At 47.4% G+C, this 27991-nt stretch overlaps 1 protein-coding gene across 2 annotated transcripts; it reads right to left on the reverse strand.

The window, feature by feature from the left end:
* Positions 1-132: 132 nt before the first annotated feature.
* On the reverse strand, positions 133-27870 carry LOC118002411 (cytochrome c oxidase assembly factor 8). Of its 2 annotated transcripts, XM_034992871.1 has the most exons (5): positions 27687-27869; positions 13629-13826; positions 12646-12709; positions 3988-4078; positions 133-516 (listed from the first exon to the last, which is right to left on the reverse strand). In XM_034992871.1, exons 1-5 carry the CDS (start codon positions 27807-27809, stop codon positions 414-416), a joined length of 579 nt encoding a protein of 192 aa, XP_034848762.1. In that variant the 5' UTR covers positions 27810-27869; the 3' UTR covers positions 133-413. The 2 variants fall into 2 exon arrangements, with proteins under 2 accessions (XP_034848762.1, XP_034848763.1); XM_034992872.1 differs by lacking the exon at positions 3988-4078 and having other exon boundaries at positions 27687-27870.
* Between the last annotated feature and the right edge of the window lie 121 nt (positions 27871-27991).

Consider the following 27991-nt stretch of genomic DNA (forward strand, 5'->3'; position numbering starts at 1 on the left):
TGGTACACACGACCACAGCCGGCTCCCAAATTACTCCCATCAGTGGAGTCAAACATGCAGGTCAAAGTACACTAATATTTTTATATTGTTCTATTTCAAACTGGTAGAATTCAAAAACACAGAACACGGGTACACAGTGCTTGGGTTTTATTTAACATCATGTCCATGACCCAGGGCCAGCTTGGAATCCCCAGTCAGGACAGAGTCACATGGCCCACAGCTCACCAGGACCCCCACTCTCCCAGTCCACCCTGTGCTGACATAAGCCAAGGGGCCCCCATAAAGTAGGCGTGGGACTCAGTTCACTTACAGGTTTTTAGAACCCTTGTAAAAGGGATTCCCAGAGCAGCCGCTTCTCCCAGGAAACTCCCAGGAAACTCCGACAGCGGCGGTGGGCGGGTCAGGGTGGGCTCCTAGGTGCTGGTCTTTGGTTTTGGTCTAAGCTTGCTCCAAACTCTCTCCAGGGCCACTTTTCCCATGAAGAAGGTGATGGCAAAATTACGCTTGTACCAGTCTCTACAGAGAAACACCAGAAGAACATGTGACATCCCCCCAGTAACTGAGGACTAGCGCCCAGGCCCACAGGCAAGTCCTCCTGACTACCCTCCACCTTTCCCACTGTCTCTTCCCTTTTCTGCCCTCGTTAAAGCTAAACTGGCCATAAGAGCCTTCCTTCCTCCCCCCAGATTGAATAAGGCTGAGAATAAGGCTCAACAAAGTGAATGCCCAGTGCACCCCAACCCCCACCTTTTCCTATTCTGCTACAATCCTCTGGTTTTTGCTAAAAGACTCCAAAAGAGAAGCCTGGGGCCTCCAGAGTCCCAAGGCATTACTGGAGAGAGACAACTGTTGAGTGATGGGGGCGTAACCACTGGGCAAACAACTGGCAGGACTCAGTGGGGACCATGCTGTTTGGGCATCTTATTTGCATAAGAAGCACAGGACAGGGTACTCCATCATGAGAAGTTAATTTACCATGACTGCCAACATCATAAAGCTCCACATCCTCTTTTTCTAAATGATCTGAGCTTTTGTGTAATCTGTGTCTCTAAGGAAAGAGTTCCAGAGCTTCTCATACAAATACCAGGATGGAGTTCACAGTCTCAGGCTCACTTGCCCATGAGTTACTATACAAAACATGCCGAAAATTGCAAATTCACCCCACTGCTCAATGGGCCAAGCTTGGAAAGTTTCCACAACAGAATGCACACATTCCAGACTCTTATGATGCTAAGCCCTTGGAAGCTGAAATGCCAATTAGTACCAATGCTTTTCAGCCAAATGAGCTAATGAGTGCACATGGGACTTTTATTTCAGACTGGACTCAAAGGATTTACTGGGTCTCAGTAGAAAGGAAGGAGAGTGACCAAGGGCTCAAAAGAAGCAGTACCAAGAGGTAAAAGCGCTCCTTTTCTGGAGCCTTTGCAGTGGCTGGATAGAAAACCCCTCTCCTCATGAGAACGATCTTGTTTCTATCCACTTAATTGATGTTATAAATGGGAAGCAGTGCCATAAATGAACAAGAAAGGCTTCCATCCCATCGAAATTGAAGTTCTTATGCTACTAAGGAACAGCCAGATTCTACTCCATCAATACTCTGACAAAGTGTAGGGAAACTCAGCTTTTCCCGTTTCCATAGGGAAGGCAGGGCAGGAGGTGGCGTGGGCACAGAAGGGGACGCTGAGGCCCTCTGCTACCTGCCATCTGGTAAGGCTGGTCCTCTCTGCTCTGAACCCCACACGGCACACACCCAGCCCACGGGGATGAGGCGTGGTGCAAACATGATATGGGTCCACACCAGAAATCAAAGGTCTAGAGAAATAAAACTTATACTGGCTTGACTGAATAACTTAGCTAGCTCAGAGTAACGGACTACACTAACCCACTATGCACATACTGAGAGACTGATCTGTCTGCGTGTTGGTCTCGAGCTCGCCCAGCCTCAACCACTACCACCATCCTTTAGATCTTACCTCCCCTGCCTGGCCGGACATTGCCAGTTACCTTTTAAAGCACATCTCAAACGTCAGAGCCTATCATTTCTCCTGGAAATACACACTATGTATCGTTAAAACCCTTTTTGAAAACACGTAACCGCAATACTACCATTGCATTTGATAAAAGGAACAATACAACCTAATATACAGCCACTTTTCAATTTCCTCTAACAAAGTATCTTTTACAGGCGGTTTGTCTGCATCAGGACCCAAGTAAAGACCGTACACTGCATGAAGCCTCTTTTAATCTGAAATAGATCCCCCTCCTGTTTAAAATTCTAGTTACTGGGGCGCCTGGGTGGCTCAGTCCTTAGGCGTCTGCCTTCGGCTCGGGTCATGATCCCAAGGTCCTGGGATCGAGCCCCGCATCGGGCTCCCTGCTCCGGGGGGAGCCTGCTTCTCCCTCTCCCACTCCCCCTGCTTGTGTTCCCTCTCCCACTGTGTCTCTCTCCATCACATAAAATCTTAAAAAAAAATAAAATAAAAATAAAATTCTAGTTACTTGGGGTGCCTGGGCGGCTCAGTCCTTAGGCCTCTGCCTTCGGCTCGGGTCATGGTCCCAGGGTCCTGGGATCCAGCCCCGCATCAGGATCCCTGCTCGGCAGGGTGTCTGCTTCCCCCTCTCCCTCTGCCTGCCTCTCCGCCTGCTTGTGCACGCTCACTCTCTCTCTCAAATATGTAAGTAAAATCTTTATAAAAAAATAAATAAAAGTCTAGTTACTTGTTGAAACTGGATTTGTTCTTGCAGAATTTCCAACATTCTGGGATTATATCTTCAGGCTATCATTTTAAACGTGGTCTTCTATGAACCCCTCTCACCCTCACCCCATACAGCCTTTACCTTCTTCCTGTGAACTGGTATTAAGTCTCGAGGTCTGCCTAGATTCCTCTCTGGTTTTTTTTGGTAAGAACGCCTCCCAGGTGGCACCCCCACTTCCTCCTGCACCTCACAGAGGCATGCAGCAGGGGTCCCACTGTGTACAGCAAGGTGCACCGGGGCTCAGGAGCAATCACCCTGACCCATGTATTATAAAGCCCCACCAGCTTTCCTACCCAATGGTTTTAGTGGTTGTGAGTGACTGTGACCCAGATCCATTATTCATTGGGAAAATGTTAACTTTCTAACTCCTTCTGCATTAGCTGTCATCCTTCTACAAAGAAAAATGCTCCTTCATATGGCTACCCTGAAATAGAGTTGATACACGAAAGGTGTGCATTCTTTGGATTCTTTTATTTATCAATTTTCAGAATAATGAGTTGGCAGCCTACCTATATCCAGAGGTGACTGTGAGCTTTTCTTTTTTTTTTTTTTTTAAGATTTTATTTATCTATTTGACAGAGAGAGAGAGCGAGAGCAGGAACACTAGCAGGGAGAGAGGGAGAGGGAGAAGAAGCCTCCCACCGAGCAAGGAGCCTGATGTGGGGCTTGATCCCAGGACCCTGAGATCATGACCTGAGCTGAAGGCAGACGCTTAATGACTGAGCCACCCAGGCGCCCCTACTGTGAGCTTTTCAATATTGTTATGATTGCAAAGATCTTTGCATATTTGATATATATTTTAATCCACTGTGGTCATTCCTTTGTGCGGCTGAAGTGGCCTCATCCTTGGCCTATGGGAGCCCCTCAAGTTGGCTTCTGCACCATTCTCATGTGACCCCGCTGGTCTCTGAGCCTCCACACTTTCAGACACAAGGTGTCTCGACTCATCATGTGCTCTTCCCACCCCAGAACCTCTCCAAGGAGCCCAGGTTCCCTTTAGTGGAAAGTGCTGTTTAGAACCCACTGTCCAAGCACGAGGGGTACGAACTGCTATGGGGTTGCCACACAAATATCTTTACGCTGTCAACTTTATTTAAAAGTGTAAAAACTAAGTTTACGGCAACATCTACCTTTAATATAAACACAAATGTCACTAAATACAAATAAGGAAATAATCCTACCCAATATGGATATAATATTCAAGATTTTAGAAAAAAAAAATAAACATACCTGTTATAATACATGTGCTTCAGAAAATTTTTACTTAAAAATTCCTTGTAAAAGTCAGCCATTTCTTCTGCATCTAATGTTGCTTTTTGACCTGAAAATTAATTTCAATTTAAACATTAAGACTTGGGGGGCGCCTGGGTGGCTCAGTTGTTAAGCGTCTGCCTTCAGCTCAGGTCATGATCCCAGGGTGCTGGGATCGAGCCCCGCGTCAGGCTCCCTGCTCCACGGGAGGCCTGCTTCTCCCTCTCCCACTCCCCCTGCTTGTGTCCCCTCTCTCGCTGTGTCTCTCTCTGTCAAATAAATAAAATCTTTAAAATAAACAGACAAACAAACAAACAAACAAACACTAAGACTTGGGGCGCCTGGGTGGCTCAGTCAGTTAAGCGACTGCCTTCGGCTTAGGTCATGATCCCGGGGTCCTGGGATTGAGCCCCACATCGGGCTCCCTACTCAGCAGGGAGCCTGCTTCTTCCTCTCCCTCTGCCTGCCTGATCCCCCTGCTTATGCTCTCTGTCAAATGAATAAATAAAATCTTCAAAAAAAATAAAAATAAAAATAAACATTAAGACTTAACAGGGAGGAACCCACACACGACTACTGATCTAATAGAGGTCAGCAAGATGCAGGATACAAGATCAAAATACATACATCAACTGTATTTTTCTAAACATCAACAATAAACAATCCAAAAAATGAAATTAAGAAAACAATTCCAGGGGTGCCTGGCTGGCTCAGTCAGTGAAGCATGCAACTCTTGATCTGGGGGTCGTAAGTTTGAGCCTTATGTTGGGCATTAAGTTTACTTAATTAAAAAAAAAGATTATAAATATAAAGAAGAAAGAAAACAATTTCATTCACAATAGCATCAAAAATAATAAAGGACCTAGGAATAAATTTGAGAGAAAGTATAAGACTTACACACTGAAAACTATAAAACACAGCTAAAAGAAATGAAAGAAGACATGAATAAATGGAAAGACATCCCATGTTCATGGTTTTAAAGACTTCATACCGCTGAGATGGCAACACACCCCAAATTGACACACAGGTTCAATACAATCCCTCTCAAAATCCCAGCTGGCCTTTGGCAGAAATTGACAACCAGATCCTAAAATTCATGTAAAAATGCAAGGAAACCCAGCAGCCAAAACAATCTTGAAAAAGAAGAACAAAATTGGAGGACTCACCTTTCTCAACTTCAAAACTTACTGCAAAGCTACAGTAATTAAGATGGTGTGGTACTCACACAAGGACAGGCCTCAGAGTCCAGAAATAACCGCAAACATTTACGAGCAAGTGATTTTCAGTGAAAGTAACAAAACAATTCAGTGGGGGGAGGGAGGGTGGGAGACAGCCTCTTGAGCAAGCGGTGCTAGAACACTAGAAAGTCACGTGCAAAAATACAAAGTTGAATCCCTACCTCACACCATATACAAACACAACCTCAAAATGGTCAAAAACCTAAATGTGAGAGCTAAAACTAAAAAACTCTTAGAGGAAAACAGGGACAAATCTTCACCTCCTTGAATTAGTCAGTGCATTTTAGGTATGACACCTGAAATACAAGCAAAGAGAAAACAGATGAATTGGACTTCATCAAAATTTAAGACTTTTGTGCTTCAAAGGGCATTATCAAGAAAGTAAGGAGACGACCTACAGAATGGGAGAAAATATTTGCAAGTCACCTACTTAACATGGGTCTCACATCCAGAATATGCAGAAAACACTTAAAACAGAACAACAAAAAGAGAATAACCCACTTTAAAAATGGGCAGATGACTTGAATAGATATTTCTCCAAAGAAGACGTACAAATGGCCACTAAGAACTTGAAAAAATACTATCATTAAGTCATTAGGGAAATTCAAATAAAAAAGACAATAAGATACCATTTCACGCCCACCGAGACAGCTATAATGCTAAATAGACAATTGTAAGAAGTATTGATGAGGATATGGGGAACCTGGAACCCTCACACAATGCTGGGGGGAATGTAATATGGTGCAGCCACTGTGGAAAGTAGCCTGGCAGTTCCTCAAAAAGTTAAACACAGAGTTATCATATGACCCAGCAATTCCACTTGTAGGTATGATACACAATTGCTCACAGCAGCAGTCTTTGTAATAGTCAAAAAAGCAGAAACAACCCAAATGTCCATCAACTGATGGATAAACAAAATGTGGTCTATCCATACAATAGAATATTGTTCAGCCATAAAAAAATCTTTGAGGGGCGCCTGGGTGGCTCAGTTGGTTGAGCGACTGCCTTCGGCTCAGGTCATGATCCTGGAGTCCCGGGATCGAGTCCCACATCGGGCGCTCTGCTCGGCAGGGAGTCTGTTTCTCCCTCTGACGCTCCTCCCTCTCATGTTCTCTGTCTCTCATTCTCTCTCAAATAAATAAATAAAATCTTAAAAAAAAAAAAAATCTTTGAAATCCTGGTCCATGCTACAACATAGATGAACCCTGAAAACATGCACTTAAGTGAAAGAAGACAGACACTTGGGGCACCTGGGTGGCTCAGTTGTTAAGCGTCTGCCTTTGGCTCAGGTCATGATCCCAGGGTCCTGGGATCGAGCCCTACATCGGGCTCCCTGCTTGGCGGAAAGTCTGCTTCTCCCTCTCCCGCTCCCCTTGCTTGTGTTCCTGCTCTCGCTATCTCTCTCTCTGTGTCAAATAAATAAGTAAAATCTTAAAAAAAAAAAAAGTCTGACTCTTGATTTTGGTTCAGGTCATGATCTTAGGGTCATGGGATTGAGCCCCACGGCAGGCTCTGTGCTCAGTACAGAGTCTGCTTGTCCCTCTGCTCCCCCCACTGCCCTGCTGTTTGCATGCACTCTCTTTCAAATAAATAAAATCTTAAAAAAAAAAAAAAAAAAAAAGAAGGCAGACACAAAAGACCACATATTATATGTTTCCATTTATCTGGAAAGGTCCAGAAAAAGCAAGTCCATAAAGACAGAAAGTAGATTAGTGGCTGTCAGGAGCTGGTGGGAGGAAGAAATTGGAAGTGACTGCCAGTGGGAATGGGGTTTCTTCTGGGGTGATGAAAATGTTATGGAATGAGATATGGTGATGGTTGCACAATCCTGTGAATACTAAACACTACTGAACTGTAAATAAAATGTGAATTTTTGGGGTACCTGAGTGGCTCAGTCGGTTAAGCATCTGCCTTTGGCTCACGTCATGATCCCAGGGTCCTGGGATCGAGCCCCGAGTCAGGCTCCCCGCTGAGCCGGGAGCCTGCTTCTCCCTCTCCCTCTGCCTGCTGCGCCCCCTGCTTGTGTTCTCTCTCTCAAATAAATAAATAAAATCTTTTTTTAACATGTGAATTTTATGGTATGTGAATTCTATCTCAGAAAAGGAAAAAGCCTTACGGAGAAAATGACCTATCACCAGACTGGGACAGTTCCAGTGTAGCTCAATTTCTTCGTGACTACTGCAAGTGCAGGTGTGCGTCTACCAATGCCCGTCATGTGTGGTATGCTTCGCTGTGTCTACTCCAATGCCCGCTGAAGCTTCTGACAAGAAACGTGAGCAATCCGCATAAGGGAAATGGAATACTTCCTCACTTTGAATGCATCCTGGCCTGGGACAGACACCGGCCTAACAGTTCAGTCTCTGAGCCAGTGAGCACACACGGGACCAGGGAATGCATTAGGTGCTGGTGGGGACTGGTGACACACAGGGACTGACCCGGCCACCTCCACGGTGCTGTGTGGTGGGAGATGCCAGCCATGGCGCCCACCCTCAGAGCCCCCCACCAGATTTAAAAAGGCCACACAGGACAGGAACCAGAGAGCAGCCCACAGGCCAGTCTCAGGACACCAAGTGAGGGCTCTGAGTGAAGGCACTCTGGCTCCGAAGCCCCAAGCCCCAAACAGGTCCCACCACCTCGGCAGGAGCCTGGACCCGCCCCCGGGGGTTCCTGCACATGCAGGGAGGCCCGTGTCCGAGCTCCGACCTCAGCTTTAGCATGCTTGCCCTTGCGGATGCTGTCTCAGGTGGAGGCCATGTTTCCCAGCGGCACAGCTGAGGTCGATGCTCCAACCCTATCAGGATCTGGGGGAGACAGCTGGGAAGGTAACTCAAGGGCACGTTTCCACAGAAGCAGAAGGGAAAGTGGCTGACCTTTTACACATACGACATAGATGCACACAGATGGCACGGCCCAAGCACGTGCCTGTCCCCTCACAGAGGACGAGCACACATCCCTTCCAAATCGTAACCCAGGGCCTGCCGGAGTAAACAGCAGTGCGTTCCACACGTCCTCACTCCTCTGACCCTGCAGTTCCTCAAAACCTCCATCTCAGGGAGGAGCAGCTCAAATCTCCCCTAGCTGCCTCTCCTCAGCCGGGCCTTCTCTGAGGCCTTGGTACGACGCCCACTCCCCCCGCTGCACTTCCCTGTTGTTCTTCATACCCCAGGAGTGCGGCACGTGTCCACTGAGCTACCTGGCTGTGGGTCACACTCCCAGCCCACATTAGAATGTCAGCTGCATGAGGGCAAGGCTACAGCTCTCTGTCTCATCCATCACAAGTCCCGGTGCCTAGCTTGGCACATGGTAACTATTGGGTAAGTACCTCCAATCAACAAATAGATCGATGGTAAGTGGGACAAGAAAGAGAACCACCAGCTGCCCAAGAAGGGGAGGGAGGCCAAAGGTTCCCAGGGAAGGTGACATTTAAGCTGGGTCTCACAGGATGAATAGGAGCCCACAGGGTAGAGAAGGGAGAAAACAGGTCACAAGCCATGGACCAGCATGGAGGAAATAAAGGGTCTGGAGAGGCACAGATGTGACTGAACAGGGTGAGCGAGGAGGAGGGTGGTCAGGGCCTGAGTGCAGCGACAGGGCCAAGGAACGGAACCCCTGGCTCAAGCACTGGTGTCTTCTGGACGAGGAGTCTTGGGAGGAGAGGCATGTGTGCACCCTCACATCGGCTTCCCGGCACATCTCTCTGTGGCCTTGCCCGCGCACACGGGGCACTAAAGACACGCCCCCCAGCAGCAGCGGTTAGTGCCCCAGCTCAGATGGAGCTCTGTCCCTCACTGGCAGACGGCCCAGAACTTTGGCCCCTCTCAGATCTCGAACGTGGATCACAACAGCACACATCATAAGGCTGCTCTGGGACCAGATGAGCTGTGGCCAGTGTGGTGGGCAGCGCAGGGCCTGGCACGCGGCGCTCACTCGGTACCACTGCCGGCAGAACGGCAGGAGCCCCAGGGTTCTAAGGAATGTCAGGTGCCATCTTCATCTGCTGGTCTGGTGCGGTGTCTTGTCCAAACACCCCAAAGCCAGAGCTCAGCATAAAGCAGAAGCACCGAAATGTGCACTAAGTTACTCAGATCCCATGCCTACCAACACTGCAACATGCTACTGAGCTCTAATGAAAGTAAACAGAGGAAGGTAGGCAGCATAACCTACCTCACTATACGTCTACTGAAAACCGGGTGCGGGGTTCATACATACCAGCTGGCTTTCCCACTGCATGAAAACTTACTTCTGCAACAAAAGAAATTAGAAGCAAGAATCCTCCCACTGCACTGCGGCTCGGCAAATGAGACTTAATTTGGGGACAGGCAGAGCTGAAATCATGGTGTTCTGCTTCTTGCACTGGACATTCAGTAATTTTTCTACATTGCTACAGAATATTCCAGTGAACATCCACCAAGTGGGAGGGCCACTTATCTAATCTGTGATTACTGGAATTTAGATACTTCCCCCCAGCTTTTTTTTTGCAGTTAAAGATAATGCTGTGGGGGCGCCTGAGTGGCTCAGTCGGTTGAGCATCCGACTCTTGATCTCAGCTCAGGTCTTGATCTAGGAGTTGTGAGTTCGAGCCCCGCCCGTGCTGGGCTCTGGCGCTGGGTATGGAGCCTACTTAAAAAAAAAAAAAAAAGATAACATTGCAAGGAACAAGCGGCTGACTCTCTCATGTTTTCCTCTAGGATGCTTTCTTTCTCAGATGTTCTGTGATCAAAATTCTCCTGCTTCCTGGCATATGTGTGCTGCTGGCAGTCACGTGCTTCTGGAAAGAAGGCTGGCATGTTCTCCTGCCGCTGACCACCTCCGAGCGCTGTACCGCACTGTCCCTCCAGCAGCACCGAGCCGCTCCTGGGAGACGCCCCAGGAGTTCAGAGAGCACACAGCGATTCCTGGGTGCTGTCCCAATACGCACTGTAATCTGCAGCCACACCCTCACCCACACGTACTCTGTCATTTCTACAAACTGGTTCATGCTCTTCAGCAAGACTGCCCCTGGCATCTCTGCTCTATCATCCGCTGTTCCCGTGTCACTTGTTTCCTGGACGCAACCCTCTGTCCAGCCCCCCTGGTTTACACTGGCCTTGCGCCGCCACCAGGCCCCGTTTCCACAGCTGCAGCCCCGCTCACTCAACACAACCCGCCGAGCCTCGGCCTCCCTGATTCCAGGGCCCCTCCCCACGGGCCCCCAGGCCCCGCCCCAGGAGAGCCTCCAGGGCCCTGCCCTTGAACCAGGGAGGTACACTGGGAGGCGGAGAAAGCCCATTCACGGCCGGAGAAGGCTGAGGCCTGGGGTGGGCTGCTGTTTATGGCTCCAGCAGCTGAGAACAGGCCACGCCTGGGCCCAGCTCTACCCCAGCCCGGGGCCTGAGCCACCTGTGTCCCCTCAGCACACTCCTTTACAGAAGGATCAAAAGGAGTCCTCCCAGGGCACCTGGCTGACTCAGTCAGTGGAGCGTGTGACTCCTGATCTCGGGGTTGTGAGTTCGAGCCCCACACTGAGTGTAGAGATTGCTTAAAAATAAATTTTTTTTAAAGATTTTATTTATTGGGGCGCCTGGGTGGCTCAGTCGTTAAGCGTCTGCCTTCGGCTCAGGTCATGGTCCCAGGGTCCTGGGATCGAGCCCCACATCGGGCTCCCTGCTCCGCAGGAGGCCTGCTTCTCCCTCTCCCACTCCCCCTGCTTGTGTTCCCTCTCTCCATGTCTGTCTCTCTGTCAAATAAATAAATAAAATCTTAAAAAAAAAAAAAAACCAAAAAACTAAAATCTTTAAAAAAACAATAAAAATAAAATGGCAAAAGTAGCAGGACCTACTTCGTTCGGTCACTGTGGGAAATAAAAAGATGACACAAGCAAAGGACTTAGCATAGTACCCAGCATGGTCAGGGTCTGAAATTGTGAGCCACTATTCTACACTTACTGTTGGGACCCAGCACCCTCTCCTGCTGGCTCCCGCCGCCAAGACAGCACCTAGATGACAGCAAACAGCAAAGCCCATCATCACCAGCTGTGTAGCCTGAACAGATCCAGGTGAGGTGAAGGATTAGCAGGGAGAGAGGGATGGTGCTTTAGCCCAACGACAGACATGGCTTTTGGGGTCAATGGCTTCAGATTTTCCATGAGAATAATGTTTTGACAGTAGAAATCTGTTTAACAAACAGTTTGAAATGTTATTCAGGCCTAACATCAACAGCAAGAGAAAATGATCAAAGGTTTTTTTTGAGCACTAGATCTTCTACCCAAAAAAGAGCAGGCAGCTCAGTAGGCAGAGGGGACCGAATGGAGCAGAGCATTCCCGTCTGCCAAGCACACAGCACGGGGGACGAGACGTGAAAGAGGGGAGCTGGGCTGGGAGCACAGCTGCTATTCTGTAGTCACAGGGGTCTGAAAACCTAAGCTAGGCAACAAATGTCAGATCTGCACGTGGGGAAGGACAGCCTGGCTACACTACAAAGAATGAATGTGAGGCAGGAGTTGATAAACTACAGCCTGCAGGCCAAATGTGGCCCACCACCCCTGCTCTTGTAAATAAAGTTTTACTGGAACACATTCATGCCCACTAGTCTATGGATTTTCCATGGCTGCCTTCCCACAACAGAGCTGAACAGCTGAAACAGAGACCCGACATGGCCCAGAAAAAGAGACTATTTACTATCTCGCCCTTTTCAGAAAGTTTGCCGACCCCTGATTTAAAGATTGGAGGTCAAGGAACCAATCAGAAAGCTGCTGCAGTAGTCACAGAACTCACAAAGGCCTGAACGAAAAGCAATGTTTCAAGGACAGGGAGTGGTCAGAGTACTGAGAAATGTTTAAGAGGTAATCCTCATAGAGAAATGGGAGGTGACGGATTTGAGGTTTGCGGCTCCTGGGGGCTGGTGGGGCTATGAAGTGAGGTCAGGAATGCAGGAAGTGGAGCTGGTATAGGAGAGAAAAATGCTGCAGAAGCCATGGGACTTTGGGATAGATGTTCAAAGGTCAGAGGGAAGTCATCGATTAGAATGACCTAAAATCAGGAGAGGGATGATCTCCCCCAAAGGGAAAAGAGGGAGCAGGAGGAGGGCAGACCCACCGTACACACTCAGAGCACCTGCCCCAAAGGAGACCACAACTTGCCCCCTCAGCTTTCTCTCCTTCATCTGACATCTTTCTTTTTTTCTTTTTTTGACGGGGGCAGGGGGAGGGGCAGAAGGAAAGAGAGAATCTCAAGCCGACTCCCCATTAAGTGTGGAGCCTGACAATGAGGGGCTCGATCTCACGACCCTGAGATCATGACCAAGAGTTGGGACACTCAACCGACTGCGCCACCCGGGCGCCTCTGACATCCTTTCTTTTTATCTTCTTATGCAGTTACTCAAACAAACACAATGTTAGGAGAAAAAGGACAAATGAACTAACCTGATCCAGCTCTCAGTTCCAGGCCTTTAGCTTTTAGTCTTGAGTGAATAAATTCTTCTTTTTCCTAAAAGAAGACAACCATCAGAACGCCCTTTCTTCATCTTTCCATCTTTCCTTGGCTAGGACACAGCTCGAAGTGTTCTGGACAAGTCTGGATGGAGATTTCTAAGAAAGGACCCATCTCCAAACCTGGTTTAAGCCATCTGAATATGGTTTAAAGTCCCATGCTTGAAGTAGGATTTGAAAACAAGATGTTTAATAAACTTTGGGAGGTACTGTTTATAAATCCACAGAATAAAATAAATATAGTCCATTTGACATAGCCCGCCCAAACAGTAAGACATACAAAGCTTAAATACGTTCCTTCTGGATTAGAATATTTCTACTTCTTTCTCATATAGTTCATTTACAATGTGCTGTTAAGAATTCTGAATCCTCAGAATGAAATCACATCACAAAAACCCATATTTTCGGGATGGCTGGGTGGCTCAGTTGGTTAAGCGTCTGCCTTTGGCTTGGGTCATGATCCCAGGGTCCTGGGACCGAGTCCCACATCAGGCTCCTTGCTCAGCGGGGAGCCTGCTTCTCCCTCTGCCTGCCTCTCTCTCTCACTCTCTCTCTCCGTCAAATAAAATCTCTAAACAAAAACAAACCCATATTTTCATAAACACACACACAGACCTGTTCTAGTTCTGGCTCTGCTACTCCTTTTAACTGCTTGAAAGCCTCAAGATCTGTGATGTTACGATGATCAGTATTTCTTATGCACAGTTACAATACTGACTTAAAAATTATATACGTACATACATTCACATACGTTTATTTGTATAAAAGAGGGAAGGGAGAGAAAGGAAAGGGATGGAGGGAGGGAGGGAGGGACCAAGGCTGACCAAGTAACAGAAAGGCAAAGACTAAGGATTTAGCGCCCCCACGTGGCCACCTGTGTTCTTTCTTTCTCACTTGGCCCTCTGATCTAAGCTTACCTTACGAAATGTCAAATTCTGGTTTGCCCAGAACTGTTGGTTCCATTCTTGTGTTTCTTGTCTTAATTGTCTTAGCTTTTGTTCCAACGGTGATTCATTTTCGGGGACGTAAAAGTAAATGGGTCGAAGGTTTGAATGTTTATCTGGGGGTCCTATCCAATCATGGCAAGATTTTCTTGGAGGGCAGAATCCTGAGACCTTTAACAAAATGCACAGGGTTAACATAAACTAAACGAATCCCTAGTAGTATAAAATGAACAGTCTAGATTTATTAAAGTCCCTCATTAGCTTCCTCTGTTTAAGACTATCTGTCAGAGAATATCCAAGTTAAAAGAATTATAATAAATATTATTAACATGAACATTATACAGAACATGTTCAAGAATGGGACTGGGGTAATTCAATCCTAATGCAAAAAAAAAAGCATCTCAAGCTTACTTTGTACTGTATACAAAACTAACTCAAAATGGATCAAAGACCTAAATGTAAAATCTAAAACTATAAAACCTCTAACTTCTAAAACAGTAGAAAATATTTACAACCTTAGACTAGGCAACGATTGCTTAGATACAACACCAAAAGCACAATCCACAAAATAAAACAGACAAGCCACAGACTGGGAGAAAATATATGCAAATCTGAAAAAGAACTTTTTCCCAGAATATATAAAATTTCTCAAAACTCAATAATAAGAAAACAGGGGCGCCTGGGTGGCTCCGTTGGTTAAGCAACTGCCTTCGGCTCAGGTCATGATCCTGGAGTCCCGGGATCGAGTCCCGCATCGGGCTCCCTGCTCGGCAGGGAGTCTGCTTCTCCCTCTGACCCTCCTCCCTCTCATGCTCTCTGTCTCTCATTCTCTCTCTCTCAAATAAATAAATAAAATCTTTAAAAAAATAATAATAAGAAGAAAACAGACAACCCAATTTAAAAATGGACAAATTAGCCAAATAAAACTTTCTCCAAAGAAGATATATAGATGGCAAATAAGCACATAAAAGCATGCTCAACATTACTAGTCCTCAGGGAAATGCAAATCAAAACCACAATGAGATATCACTACACATCTTTTAATATGGCTAAAACAACCCCCAAAAGCGTCTGACAATAGCAAGTGCTGTTGAAGATGTAAAACACATGAGCTCTTACACGTCGCGGGTGGGAATGCAAACTGGTGCAGCCGCTTTGGAAAAAAGCTGGCAGTCCATTACACGTTAAACATACACCTCACATATAACCCAGCAACCCACTCCTACGTATTTATCCAAGATGAACAAATACATATGTTCACACAAAAGCTTGTATGTGACTGCTAAAAGTGGCTTTATTTATAATTGCCAAAAGCTGAAAAGAGCCTAAATGTCCTCCCACTGGTGAGTGGAAAAACAAAGTATGGTGCGTCCACACAATGGGTACTCTTCAACAATAGAGAACTACGTGCAACACAGACGAATCTCAGATGCATCATGTTCACTGAAAAAGCCACATCAAGAGGTTGCATACCGTAGGATTCTCTTCAAAGGACATTGTGGAAAAGACAGGTGGTGGGGTGGAGGAAGGGGGTGACTACAGAGGAATTTTCTGGGCTGATGAAAACGTTCTCTATCTTGAATTGCGGCACTGGTGCACACGTCTGTCAGCAGTGAGTGTTGCTGAATATAAATTGGGCTTTAATAAACTTGATATTAAAACAAAAAGATGACTTGAGTAGTCAAAAGACTAGCTTTCCATTTGTCCGTTAAAAGATCAATGTAACCAAAACTCATGGGGAAAGTACCACTCAATTTAGAAATCTCTTATAAGGGGTGCCTGGGTGGCTCCGTTGGTTAAGCGACTGCCTTCGGCTCAGGTCATGATCCTGGAGTCCCGGGATCGAGTCCCGCACCGGGCTCCCTGCTCAGTGGGGAGTCTGCTTCTCCCTCTGGCCCTCCCCCCTCTCATGCTCTCTGTCTCATTCTCTCTCTCTCAAATAAATAAATAAAATCTTAAAAAAAAAAAAATTAAAAAAAAAATAAATAATAAAAATAAAGAAATCTCTTATAAGTTACTTAAAACAACAATAACAACAACACACTACTGACCATGACTTCTACCTCCAATAAGAGTATCTCCCATGCACCCTCCCTGCATCAAAAACTGGAAAACCAGCAGCAACAGAAAGGAGCATGGATGAGTCTTAGAATATACAGACCGAAAGAGCCAGGCACAAAAGAGGATGTGCTATGGGATTGCACTGTGTGGCATTCTAGGAAAAAAATTAGTCACATCAGTGATTGTCAGGTTGAGGGTGGAAGGGATTGCTCTTATTGGGGTGGCAACTGCAAAGATTCATGTTTGTTAAAACTCATCAGATGTACACTTTGAATGGGTGTATTCATTTCACTGTATACAAATTACACCCCAAAGTCAATTAAAAGAATGGTTAAAACTTACAAACACCAGGGGCACCTGGGTGGCTCTGTGGTTAAGCGTCTGCCTTCGGCTCAGATCATGATCCCAGGGCCCTGCATTGGGCTCCCTGCTCAGTGGGGAGTCTGCTTCTCCCTCTCCCACTCCCCCTGCTTGTGTTCCCTCTCTCGCCATGTCTCTCTCTGCCAAATAAATAAAATCTTTAAAAAAAAACTTACAAACACCAAAAAAAATACTACAATGAACATAATTAATATTTCTTTTCCCTTGGGAAGGCACTTCATTCAGGATATTTCAGTACTTCATGATCATCATTACAAGATGCAACTTCCAAGGAACTAAAAACAGAGATGCAGGGCTTGCAAATTTTAACCTAAAGCAGATTTTGTCTACGTGGCTACTCACTGATAATTTAATTTGAAAAAGTAGAAACAATAGCTAATCATTTTACCAATAGAATGTGGCTAGCGTTTAATGATGGCCCACCTGGCACGAGCAGCATGGGAGGGAGGGAAGGAGAGGCCCTAGCAAGAGAGTTCCCATCTGCTCAGCTCCATGTCTAATCCTCAGCCCTCCTGTCGCAATGTGGGCTGACATTCATTCAGGTCCCTGGACTCAACCTTGAGAACTGAGCTAAAGAACCAAGTGTAGGGGAGTGGTGGGATGGGGTAACTGGGTGATGAACATTAAGGAGGGCACGTGATGTAATGAGCACTGAGTGTTATAAAAGACTAATGAATCACCTCTGCCTCTGAAACTAGTCATACATTATATGCTAATTAATTGAATTTAAATTAAAAAAAAAAAACAACCATGGTCACTCAAAGCCTGTTATACAAATGTTTAACTTATAATGCATGTCAATAATCACAGATTAAAAGTACTGTTATTTCAGGGGGCGCCTGGGTGGCTCAGTTGGTTGGGCGACTGCCTTCGGCTCAGGTCATGATCCTGGAGTCCCGGGATCGAGTCCCGCATCGGGCTCCCTGCTCGGCAGGGGGTCTGCTTCTCCCTCTGACCCTCTTCCCTCTCGTGCTCTCTGTCTCTCATTCTCTCTCTCTCAAATAAATAAATAAAATCTTAAAAAACAAACAAACAAACAAACAAACAAAAGTACTGTTATTTCGGGGCGCCTGGGCAGCTCAGTTGGTTAAGTGTCTGCCTTCGGCTCAGGTCATGATCCCAGGGTCCTGGGATCAAGCCCCACATCGGGCTCCCTGCTCAGCGGGGAGTCTGCTTCTCCCTCTCACTCTCCCTCTGTGCTCTCCCTCCCTCCCTCTCTCCCTCTCTCTCTCAAATAAATAAAATCTTTAAAAAAATAAAAAATAAAAGTACTGTTATTTCATAGAAAAAATATGCTTGGAAAAGTTTGCCAAGATAGATGTGCAGAGATGTTCCTGAAATTCAAGCAACATTTCCAGAGCAATGATGACACCGAAGGAGGCCCCAGAGGAGTGCAAGGAGGGACCCCCCCGGCCCCCGCCAGGCCTGCTCTGGGGGGATGCGAGCACTCTCTGGGGGCAGAGAAGCCAGGAGCCTTTCTCTGCTGTGGTTGGGGGTGGATCTGGGAGCTGTAAGGTGGAGGAGCAGGGAGAAGCATGGGGCAGTGGTGAGGAATCGATGGGGCCGCCCCCTGAGCAATGTGCTGGTGCGTGTTTAGTACACCTGAGGGACGTATAGGATTATAACTTTGCTGATATAAGGATGTGTGGCACACATTCACAAACAATAATAACAAACTATGATACCCTTCCTTGTAAATTCCACAGAGACAACTGATTCTTACAAACTGTTTTCATTGTTTTAACAACAGCTTTGGTGAGAAATGATTCACATACTATAAAATTAACCCCGTTAAAGTATGCAAATCAGTGTTTTTAGCATGTTCCCGGAGGTGTGCAACCATTGCCAATCCAGAACACTGTCGCCACCCCAAGAAGAAACCCCGTCTCCATGAGCAGTCACTCCCATTCTCCCTCCCCTGGCTCTTGGCAACCAATGCTCTACTCTCCACCTGAATGGCTCTGCCTATTGTGGACATTTAATGTAAATGGAATAATACAGTCTGTGCTCGTTCGTGACTGGCTTCCTTCACGTAACTGTTTTCAAGGCTCATCCACGCTGTAGCACATGTCAGTACTTCATGCCTTTGTATGGCTGACTGCTCTTTCGTAGTATGGATATAACACATTTGGTTTATCCATTCATCAGCTGAGAACATCTGGGTTGTTTCCACGTGGGGGCTATTTTTTTTTTTTAAGATTTTTATTTATTTTTGAGAGAGCGAGAGTGAGCGAGCGCACACCAGCAGGAGGCGCAGAGGGAGAGAAAGAAAGAACCCCAAGCAGACTCCGAGCTGAGCATGGAGTCCGACGCGGGGCTCAATCCCATGACCATGAGATCACAACCTGCACCAAAACCAACATTCCAAGGCTCAACTGACTGCACCCCCCCAGGCGCCCCTTGGGCTATTATGAATAGTGTTGCTGTGACTATTCGTGTACAGATTTTTGTGTTTTCAACTCTGTTGAGTGTATACATAGGAGAAGGATTGCTGGGTCATATGGTAATTCTATGTTTAACCTCTTGAGAAACCGCCAAACTTTCCCAGAGCAGCTGCGCCTTTACATTCCCTCCAGCAGTGCGTCCTTTGTTCTCACTGCAACCATTCTCTAGGCACAAGCATTACCTCACTGCAGTCCTTTCACTGATTCCTGCCAACATCCTCTACTACTAGCCAACCCAGGGTTGCCAGTGACGAGTTTGTATACTTCAGATACAAAGGTTACTTGATAGTAAGGACAGGGTAAAAGTGAAACATGCGGGGCGCCTGGGTGGCTCATTCGGCTTAGGTCATGATCCCGGGGTCCTGGGATCGAGCCCCGCATCGGGCTCCCTGCTCTGCGGGAAACCTGCTTCTCCCTCTCCCACTCCCTGCTTGTGTTCCCTCTCTCGCTGTGTCTCTGTCAAAAAAATAAATAAAATCTTTAAAAAAAAAAAGAGCTCTGCCCAATTAGCCTCACTTTCTGAGCAATGCCTCTGAGCAGGCTCTGCTGCTTCCCCCAGTACTTTTCCTCTGTTATCACCTTCAGACTTCTGGAGGATGATGTTGCTAGACTGACAACTTTCCACCTGTTTCAAGTTAGCTTATTTCATGATCACTGCCAATACTTTCACTTTTTCTCACAGCAGCAGACGTAAGAACCTACTGTTGACCAAAGTTAAAAAGAGTCACATGCTATCCTTTGAGAAACCTCCTCCTCTGGGGCTGAAGGAATAAGCTTTGCACAATCCTGGCCTGGTTTCTGCCCTGGCCCCAGGAGACGCTGAACTCTGGCATCCCCACACCAGGACTCGAAGGATTCAAAAGCCGCACCCATCTCCTCCTGTGGTGAGGTTTACAGCGTTTGCGCAGAGCGCCCTGTTTCTGCCTCCATGACAATCCTGTGATGGGCCGGTCTGAGCAGCTCCAGCTGCCTCGGGACCACACCCTCCCTGTCTACTCTGTCTCCACACCCAGCGATGCAGCGAAGCAATCTCTCCAAAACCGCCGTTCAAACCATGCTCCCCCTTCCCTTAAAACCTTCAGTGATTACTCATTACCCCCGGGAGAGAGTCTAACCCCTCCCTGTGGTCTGGCAGTCTGGGCTTTTGCCCTCCCCCCACACAGGAGCCTCCTTCAATGACACACCAGCCTGCTTCTGTCCCTCCTCAGACTGCACATGTTCTCCCTGTGGTCCCCCCACCCCCATCATCACAGACCACAGGTTCAAGGGCACATCTCCAGGTGCTCCCCGTGGCTCCTCACAGCGCTTGTTCGTGCCTGCTTTTCCCACTAGACTGCGAGCCCATGGCGGCACGGACCGCGGCGTCTGTCTGTTCTACGGTTGGCACATGCACTTGTTGGAACAATGTTCTTCCCAGTCTTAATCTTTCCTGTTGACTCTCTCTCTCTCTTTATGCAAGAAATCCACTCCATCTTCAAAAAAGCTCAATATATATGAACTATTTGGTGGAAAGACACCTAACAAATCAGAGATGGCAATTATTGATGAACTAGCATCAGAATGTTCAGGAGTTCTGAATGAGCCAAAAGTCATTGCTGTCGAGTGTTCTTTACATTTTGGGTTCTTTTTCTTTTTTTTTTAAGATTTGATTTATTTATTTGACACAGAGAGAGACAGCAAGAGAGGGAACACAAGCAGGGGCAGAGGCAGAGGGAGAAGCAGGCTTCCCGCTGAGCAGGGAGCCCGACGCGGGGCTCAATCCCAGGACCCTGGGATCATGACCTGAGCTGAAGGTAGATGCTTAAGGACTGGGCCACCCAGGCGCCCCTACATTTTGGGTTCTTGAGGATCATTAACTGTTAGTTCCTGACAAGTTTCTAGATTTTCCAAAGTCTGGATAGTCAGAGCAGCAGAGCCTCACTGAGCGTTCTGGAGTCAGACTCATGCACAGTGGGAGAACAGGGAAGGGCTGGTGTAGGTGGACAGGCCAGAGCGGCAGAGGATGTGGGAGCCAGACTGACCAGCTGACTTGGGGGAGGGGGGGTCAGTCCAGCCACCGCTGTCACCTTTGCATGGCCACGACTGCTGCAGGTCCCCACCCACACCGGAGTGCTGCGCCCTACAGACCTGCTCAGTCTGACTTCATTCTGCATTCATTTCTTGCAGATTCTGACATCCCTACGTTTGATCGTGTTTACTTTTGCCTAGTACTTCTGAAGTGTCTTTCTCAGGCAAAGCTGGACACTTTAGAAGAGGCACAGTTGGGTGCCTGGGTGGCTCAGTCGTTGGGCGTCTGCCTTCGGCTCAGGTCATGATTCCAGGGTCCTGGGATCGAGCCCCGCATCGGGCTCCCTGCTCAGCAGGGAGCCTGCTTCTCCCTCTCCCGTGCTCCCCCTGCTTGTGTTTCTGCTCTCGCTATCTCTCTGTCAAATAAATAAATAAAATCTTAAAAAAAAAAAAAAAAAAGAAGAGGCACTGCCAAGGTGGAAAGTTCCAAATGAAGGGCCAGCAAGTTCACAGAGGGGATTGAATTCCTCCTTCCTGTGTGACAGCAACAGGGCCCTGCTGGCAGAAAGACACCCTAATCAGCTTCCCTAAGACCCGAAACTGCTGCTTGTCATCATCAAATACTGATCTGATACTAGACTGGCCTAACAATCCTTTTCAGAAGGCAACAGCAGGATGGCAATATGTAGATCTTTCACATTTTATCCATCATTCTAAAAACAATATATGATCTCTAGTTTCCATTTTATTGGAAAAAGCCTTTAAAAAAAACCCTCCACGAATATTTCTGGACTTCTGCCCCAAAGCCTTTAGTCTTAGAAACTAAAGGTGATTCACACAAAGGGACCCAGTGGGTGGAAACAGAGATGGCCAGCCCAGGCTCACCCCTGCGGACTTCCATCCCAAGCTGGGGGCTCCTCCCCTTCCCCAAGCTGACCGACGACGCTGAAGGACAGTAGCAAGGAGACAGACGGGCAGGCTTCACCACAACTGTGCTTCACCAGTTTTACCACCTTTCAGACCTGGACCCGTCTCTTCTTCTTACAGGCTGCCTATCAGGAAACGTCAAGGAGCCATCCCAACAATTCATGGCTTTTTCAACCGACCCACACGGAACGAAGGAAGCTCAAAGTGGCACCAGAAGAGTTCAGTTACTCTTCCACCTGTCGCTTCGTGATCGCTCCAGTACTCTGCGTGACGGGTGAGCTGTCAACCACACTCAGTTCTCCATGATAATCTGAGAGATCCTATCTTAATTGTAGCAGAGGTGGCTCCTCTCTCTCCCCTATAAATATATGTTCCGTCTTTGTACATCCAAGAACAGCTATTTAAAAGGGAGGAGAAAGGGTTTGGGGGAGGAAAAAGCCCTCTGTAAAAAGGAAGAATCCCTTTGAGGTTAGAGTAATTACTGTAATTTGTGGCTCTTACAGCATCAGCATGTAATGCGTGGCTGGCGCGAAGGGGAGTGGCTGTCTTGGAAGGGGCGGGAGGCGGGCGCTGCGCAAGCTGGGACCCAACAGCTCCGCTGGCAAGCGGCCGACAGTTTCTGCCTCTTCACAGAGGAAGGACCGTGCATGCAGCTACTTGTCAGACTGAGTTTTCATCACTGTGTCTGGTGGGGCACTAACCTTCCAGTCTTTCCTCTTGAAGTGCAAACTGCCAGCCAGGCAGCCCCGTGCTGGGCTTCTCCTGGTCCCGCTGTGTAGGCCCCGCTTCATTCTCCATCCCTTCCGCTTCACAGCAGGCCCCCGAGCTCTCCTGGCACACTCCTGCTCTGCCCGCCCCCCCCAAGCCAGGATTTGGAATGGAAGACTCTCCCCCAGGCCCTCCTTCCCAGAAGTACCTACACATACCACAAAGCTCCTGAGTTAAGGTGTCACATTATCGGCCACTGGGGAAACCAGTGGGCAAAGATGAAAGGAACAGATGTTGGCCAATTTTAGTGTTCCTGCAGGTGTTTCCTGGTCTATCGTCCTGACACTTCTGAGATGGGAACTGAAAGTCTGACCTTCTGGAGGGCTGGAATCCCCTGCCTCCCATCTAAACAGAGGCTAGACGCCTCGGCATACCAGTCAGGAGTACATCAAAAGACCAGCACACCAGGACCAAACTGGGTTTATACTGGGAGTGAAAGCTTGGTTTAACATCGGAAAATCAATCAATCCTGATGTTAGAAGACAAATTCCCAATGAAGTAGTCATCTCAAAAAAAAAAAAGTCAAATCTAAATGTGGTCAAGGCTCTAGATTGCAGCTGTCCATTTACAGGAAACACACAGATGGGAGGAACACATTAAATTACACCAGGGGAAAGCCAACAGCAAAATGCAGACTGTGGGATATTCTACAGGATACATCCTTCCCCTGCTCCCAATAAACTGCTTTGAAAAGTGGAAGGGGATGGTCAAAACCTATAGATCAAAAGAGAAATAAAAGAATATCAATCAATTGCAATGTGTAGACCTTATTTGCATCCTGATACAAGCAAATGTAAAAAAAAAAAAGACTTCTAAGACAATCGGAAAAACCTGAACACCGAACATTTGCTGGAATTAAGGAATTATAATATTTTAGTTATTATGTTTATATGTATTTTTAAAATCCGTGTCTTTTATATTTTTTATTTATTTTTTTTAAAGATTTTATTTATTTATTTGACACAGAGAGAGAGAAATAGAGAGCACAAGCAGGGGGAGAGGCAGAGGCAGAGGGAGAAGCAGGCTCCCCATTGAGCAGGGAGCCCAATATGGGACTCAATGCCAGTACCCTGGAATCATGACCTGAGCCAAAGACAGACGCTTAACCTACTGAGCCACCCAGGCATCCCTTTATATACAAGATTTTATTTATTCATTTGTCAGAAAGAGACAGAGAGCACAAGCAGGGGGACGGGCAGGCAGAAGGAGAAGCAGGCTCCCCAGTGAGCAAGGAGCCTGATGGGGGTGCTCAATCCCATGACCTTGGGATCATGACCTGAGCTGAAGGCAGATGCTTAACCAACTGAGACACCCAGGCGTCCCAAAATCCGTATCTTTTAAAGTACATATGGAAATAGTTACAAATGAAGTATGCAATCTGATATTGGCCACAAAATTATCTGGGAGTGGGGGGAGGGATGGGGTAAAGATGAGATAAACACCCCCGAGTAGATAACTATACAAGCAGGGTACTAGATACGCAGCAATTCTTTATAATCTTCTATTTTTGCATGTTTTAAATTTCCCATAAGTAACAAGAAATGAGTGCAATTGCCCACATTAACAGAATAAGGGGAAACCTTGTAATCACTTCATTCGATGAAAAAGCATGTGGCGACAAGAGAACACCAGACTGAGAATGAGAACAGCTCCCTTTACCCCTGATTCTGCTGGGTAACACCAGGCCAGTCACTCCACCTCTCTGGGCCTTGGGCCCTTGTCTCGAGAATAATGGAGTTTAACCACACGATTTTTTTTTTTTTTAGGATTTATTTATTTGAGAGAGGGGAGGGGAAGAGGGAGAGGAAGAGCGAATCCCACAAGCAGACTACCCACTAAGCCTGGAGCCTGACAGATGTGGGATTCAATCCTAGGACCCTGGGATCATGACCTGAGCCAAAGGCAGACGCCTAACAACTGAGCCACCCAAGCGCCCCTTCTTTTCTTTTTTTAAAGATTTCATTTATTTGAGAGAGAGAATGCACAAGCAGGGGAAGTGGCAGGCAGAGGGAAGGCAGAAGCAGGCTTCCCACCGAGCAGGGAGCCCAACGCAAGGCTTGATCCCAGGACCCTGGGATCATGATCTGAGCCGAAGGCAGGCACTTAATCGACTGAGCCACCCACGCGCCCCAAGAGCTGACTTTTCTTTTTTAATTTATTTATTCATTTGAGAGAAAGGGTATGGGGGAGAAGCAGAGGGAGAGGGAGAGAATCTTAAGTAGATACCGCTGAGTGTGAGCCCGAGCCCGACGTGGGGCTCGATATTGTGACCCTAAGCTCATGACCTGAGCCAAAATCAAGAGTCGGATGCTCAACTGATTGCACCACCCAGGCGCCCCAAGAGCTGACTTTTTAAGTTGGGTTTGGAAGAAAAAGTGGTACAAAGATAGGAGATGGGAATAAATCATGTAGACCCTAAAAGCAGCTCTCCTTAGGGGCGCCTGGGTGGCTCAGATGGTTAAGCGTCTGCCTTTGGCTCAGGTCATGATCCCAGGGTCCTGGGATCAAGTCCCGCATCGGGCTCCCTGCTCGGCGGGAAGCCTGCTTCTCCCTCTCCCACTCCCCCTGCTTGTGTTCCCTCTCTCGCTGTGTCTCTCTCTGTCAAATAAATAAATAAAATCTTTAAAAAAAAAAAAAAAGCAGCTCTCCTTAATTCCAATGGAGAACAAAGAATTAATGAAAAATATGTAGTGTGAAACAACAGATGTTGGTGAGGATGTGGAGAAAGGGGAACCCTCCCGCACTGTTGATGGGAATGCAAACTGGTGCAGCCACTGTGGAAAACGGTATAGAGGTTCCTCAACAAGTTAAAAATAGAACTACCCTACGATCCAATAATCACACTACGGGGTATTTACTCAAAGAATACAGAAACACTAATTCAAAGGGATACATGCACCCCTGTTTATAGTAGCATTATCAACAATAGCCAAGATCTGGAAGCAGCCCAAGGGTCCACTGATTGATGAATGAAATCTTGCCATTTGCAATAACATGGATGGATCTAGAGAGTAGTATGCTAAGTGAAATAAGTAAGTCAGTGAAAGACTCATGTGTGCAATTTAAAAAACAAAACTAAGGAGCAAAGAAAGGAAAGAAAAAAGAGGCAGACAAACCAAGAAACAGACTCTTCTTTTTTTTTTTTTTTTAAAGATTTTATTTATGCATTTGAGACACAGAGATACAGAGAGAGAGAGAGAGAGAGAGAGCACAAGCAGGGGGAGGGGCAGAGGGAGAAGCAGGCTGCCCGCTGAGCCAGGAGCCCTATGTGGAGCTCGATCCCAGGACCCTGGGATCATGACAGGCAGACGCTTAACCATCTGAGCCACCCAGGCACCCCAAGAAACAGACTCTTAATTACAGAGAACACAGTGATGGTTACCGCGGGGATAGGGGAAATAGAGGATGGGGCTTAAGGAGCGCACTTGTGATGAGCACTGGGTCATGTATGGAAGTGCTGAATCACTATATTGTATACCTGAAACTAATATAACACTGTATGGTAACTATACTGGAATTAAATTTAAAAAGTTAATTAAAGGGGTGCCTGGGTGGCTCAGGCGTTAAGCGTCTGCCTTCGGCTCGGGTCATGATCCCAGGGTCCTGGGATCGAGCCCCGCATCGGGCTCCCTGCTCCGTGGGAAGCCTGCTTCTCTCTCTCCCACTCCCCCTGCTTGTGTTCCTTCTCTCGCTGGGTCTCTCTCTGCCAAATAAATAAATAAAATCTTTAAAAAAAAAAAAGTTAATTAAAAATATGTTGTGTGAACTAAACATACAGGATTAAAACACATCTATCTAAATAAAGAAAACAGAAGGTTTACAACCTGTTACTTTTAAGAACACCTAATATTTAAAATCAAAGTCTGAAAGACAACAATCTCTCTGTGCTGCAGGAATTTAATTACCTGGAGAACCAGCCATATACTCAGCAAACAAAGACAAGACCAAACACACAGGAAACACAAAATGCCCTGAAGTAAGAACTGTTCCTTTAAGTTCCGTATAATACCTAGCATAATGGGGCACACATCCTAAAAAACAAAACAAAACAAAAAAACACAACACCACAAGTCATAATGCTAGAACAGAACAAGGTCTGACTCATGGGCCAGCTGCTTCACTTTTCAGCATCATCACAATCAACACCGTCACAGGCTTAAGCAGGTGAGCGGCACCAGCTTCCTCGTCACTTGGGACTACAACAGGAAGAAAGGTCTCATCCTGAGGATTAGACCCACGGTAAGATTCATCTTAACCACAAGGCTATGTGACAATAAAGAAAACTGTGTGTGGTGTTCTTTTTTTTCTTTTTAAGATTTTATTTTTAAGTAATCTCTACACTCAATGTCAGGTCTGGAACTCACAGTCCCGAGATCAAGAGTTGCATGCTCCACCGACTGAGCCAGCCAGGTGCCCCTCGTGTGTTCTTTTTTCCAATAAGCTACGGTAAGTCCTCATCCTAGGGACACTTGTTGATGTGAAGTTTGCCCTCCCAGAGCATTTTCAAATACATGAATATCCTCCTGCCCGAAGACTGAGATGCTGGGTGGGTCTCTATGTTGTAGGAATGTAAGTCACAGCTGTGGCCACTCTAACAGGGAACTGAGTCAGGGGACCAGTCGCCCTGCTAACTTCTCGTCTAAACTGAAAACTAGACAGAACTTCAAAGCTGCGTTTATAAAAGCAGCTAACAGTGACAAACCAAAATAAATGAAAATTTACAGGCAGGCACATTCTGGAAGTCTTCACTGGCTTTTCTACCCCAGGTTCTCCCGCCTCCATCCTTAGCCTGTTGGCAAATTCGGGGTTAGTATACGTATGCTCTGTTTAAACACTTTATCTGCAGCCCGTTCCACACCTCAGGCGACATTTTCGCATGACGGTTGGAATCAAAGCCTAGGACTTCGTAGACAAAACGTCCTTCCCCAAAGAAGCGCAATTCATAAAAACTGTCATTTTTTGTTGCTACAGGTTATTGACCATTAACCTTCCACCCGTGAAATGCACGTCGGCGCATAGTTTCCAAACAAGAAAAACTATTCAAGGGGCAGTGCTACAAAGTACAGCGATTCAGTGTGCCATCGCCTGAAGAAAACCGCTATAATCCCAACGAAGACAAAACGAGACCACAGCAAAGCATGCCGTGCGCATCAAGAGCTCTTCAACCGTAGGAATCAAATTCGGAGCGGAGAGGTGCGTAGACTCGCCAGCTGACTCTGCCGCATTAGCAGAAGTTCCGTCAACAGCGCCCGGGTGGCAGCGACACCCTCGGCTCCATGACACCAAGGCGGCCGACGCAGGTCGCCGGGGGCCTCCGGGGCCGGGAGGTCGCGCGCCCCCGCCCCCCGCGGGCCCTGCTCCTGGAGGCACAAAGGGGTGCGGGGCCCCCAGGTGTCCCCGGGTCAGTCCTCTGGCGGCCCGCCCTCGGCAGGACCCCGCTTACCCGGCCGGACGCCGCATCCCTGCGCTCCGCGCCGCGCTCAGGGGCGAGCTGACAGCCGGGGCCAGCGAAGGCACGGCAGAGCGGAGGGACAAAGGCCCTCCCCGAGCTTCGCAGGGCCGCCATGGCCCGCGTCCCCGGGCTGCCGCGGCGCGCGGCAGAGTCGCGCCGGCGCGAGGCGCTGCCTTACGGCACGGTCGCAAAGCCGGCGGGAGGGAGCGGCGCGGCCGACCGTGCGCTTTCCCAGCGTAAGACCGGCCTCGCGGGCACGCGGCGCGGCGTCGGGGATCCGGCGGCCGCTCCTGGGT

Source organism: Mirounga leonina, unplaced genomic scaffold (genome assembly GCF_011800145.1).
Source record: "Mirounga leonina isolate KUSES-001 unplaced genomic scaffold, KU_Mleo_1.0 Mir_82, whole genome shotgun sequence".
NCBI classification, from domain to species: Eukaryota; Metazoa; Chordata; class Mammalia; order Carnivora; family Phocidae; genus Mirounga; species Mirounga leonina.

Excerpts from the sequence above, each read along its gene's own strand:
- LOC118002411 (XM_034992871.1), bottom strand. The coding sequence starts at position 27,809 with ATGGCGGCCCTGCGAAGCTCGGGGAGGGCCTTTGTCCCTCCGCTCTGC. Across the intron at positions 4,079-12,645 it reads GGAACTGAGAGCTGGATCAG|GTCAAAAAGCAACATTAGAT; the intron begins GTTAGTTCATTT and ends ATTAATTTTCAG. Across the intron at positions 517-3,987 it reads AAGCACATGTATTATAACAG|AGACTGGTACAAGCGTAATT; the intron begins GTATGTTTATTT and ends GTTTCTCTGTAG.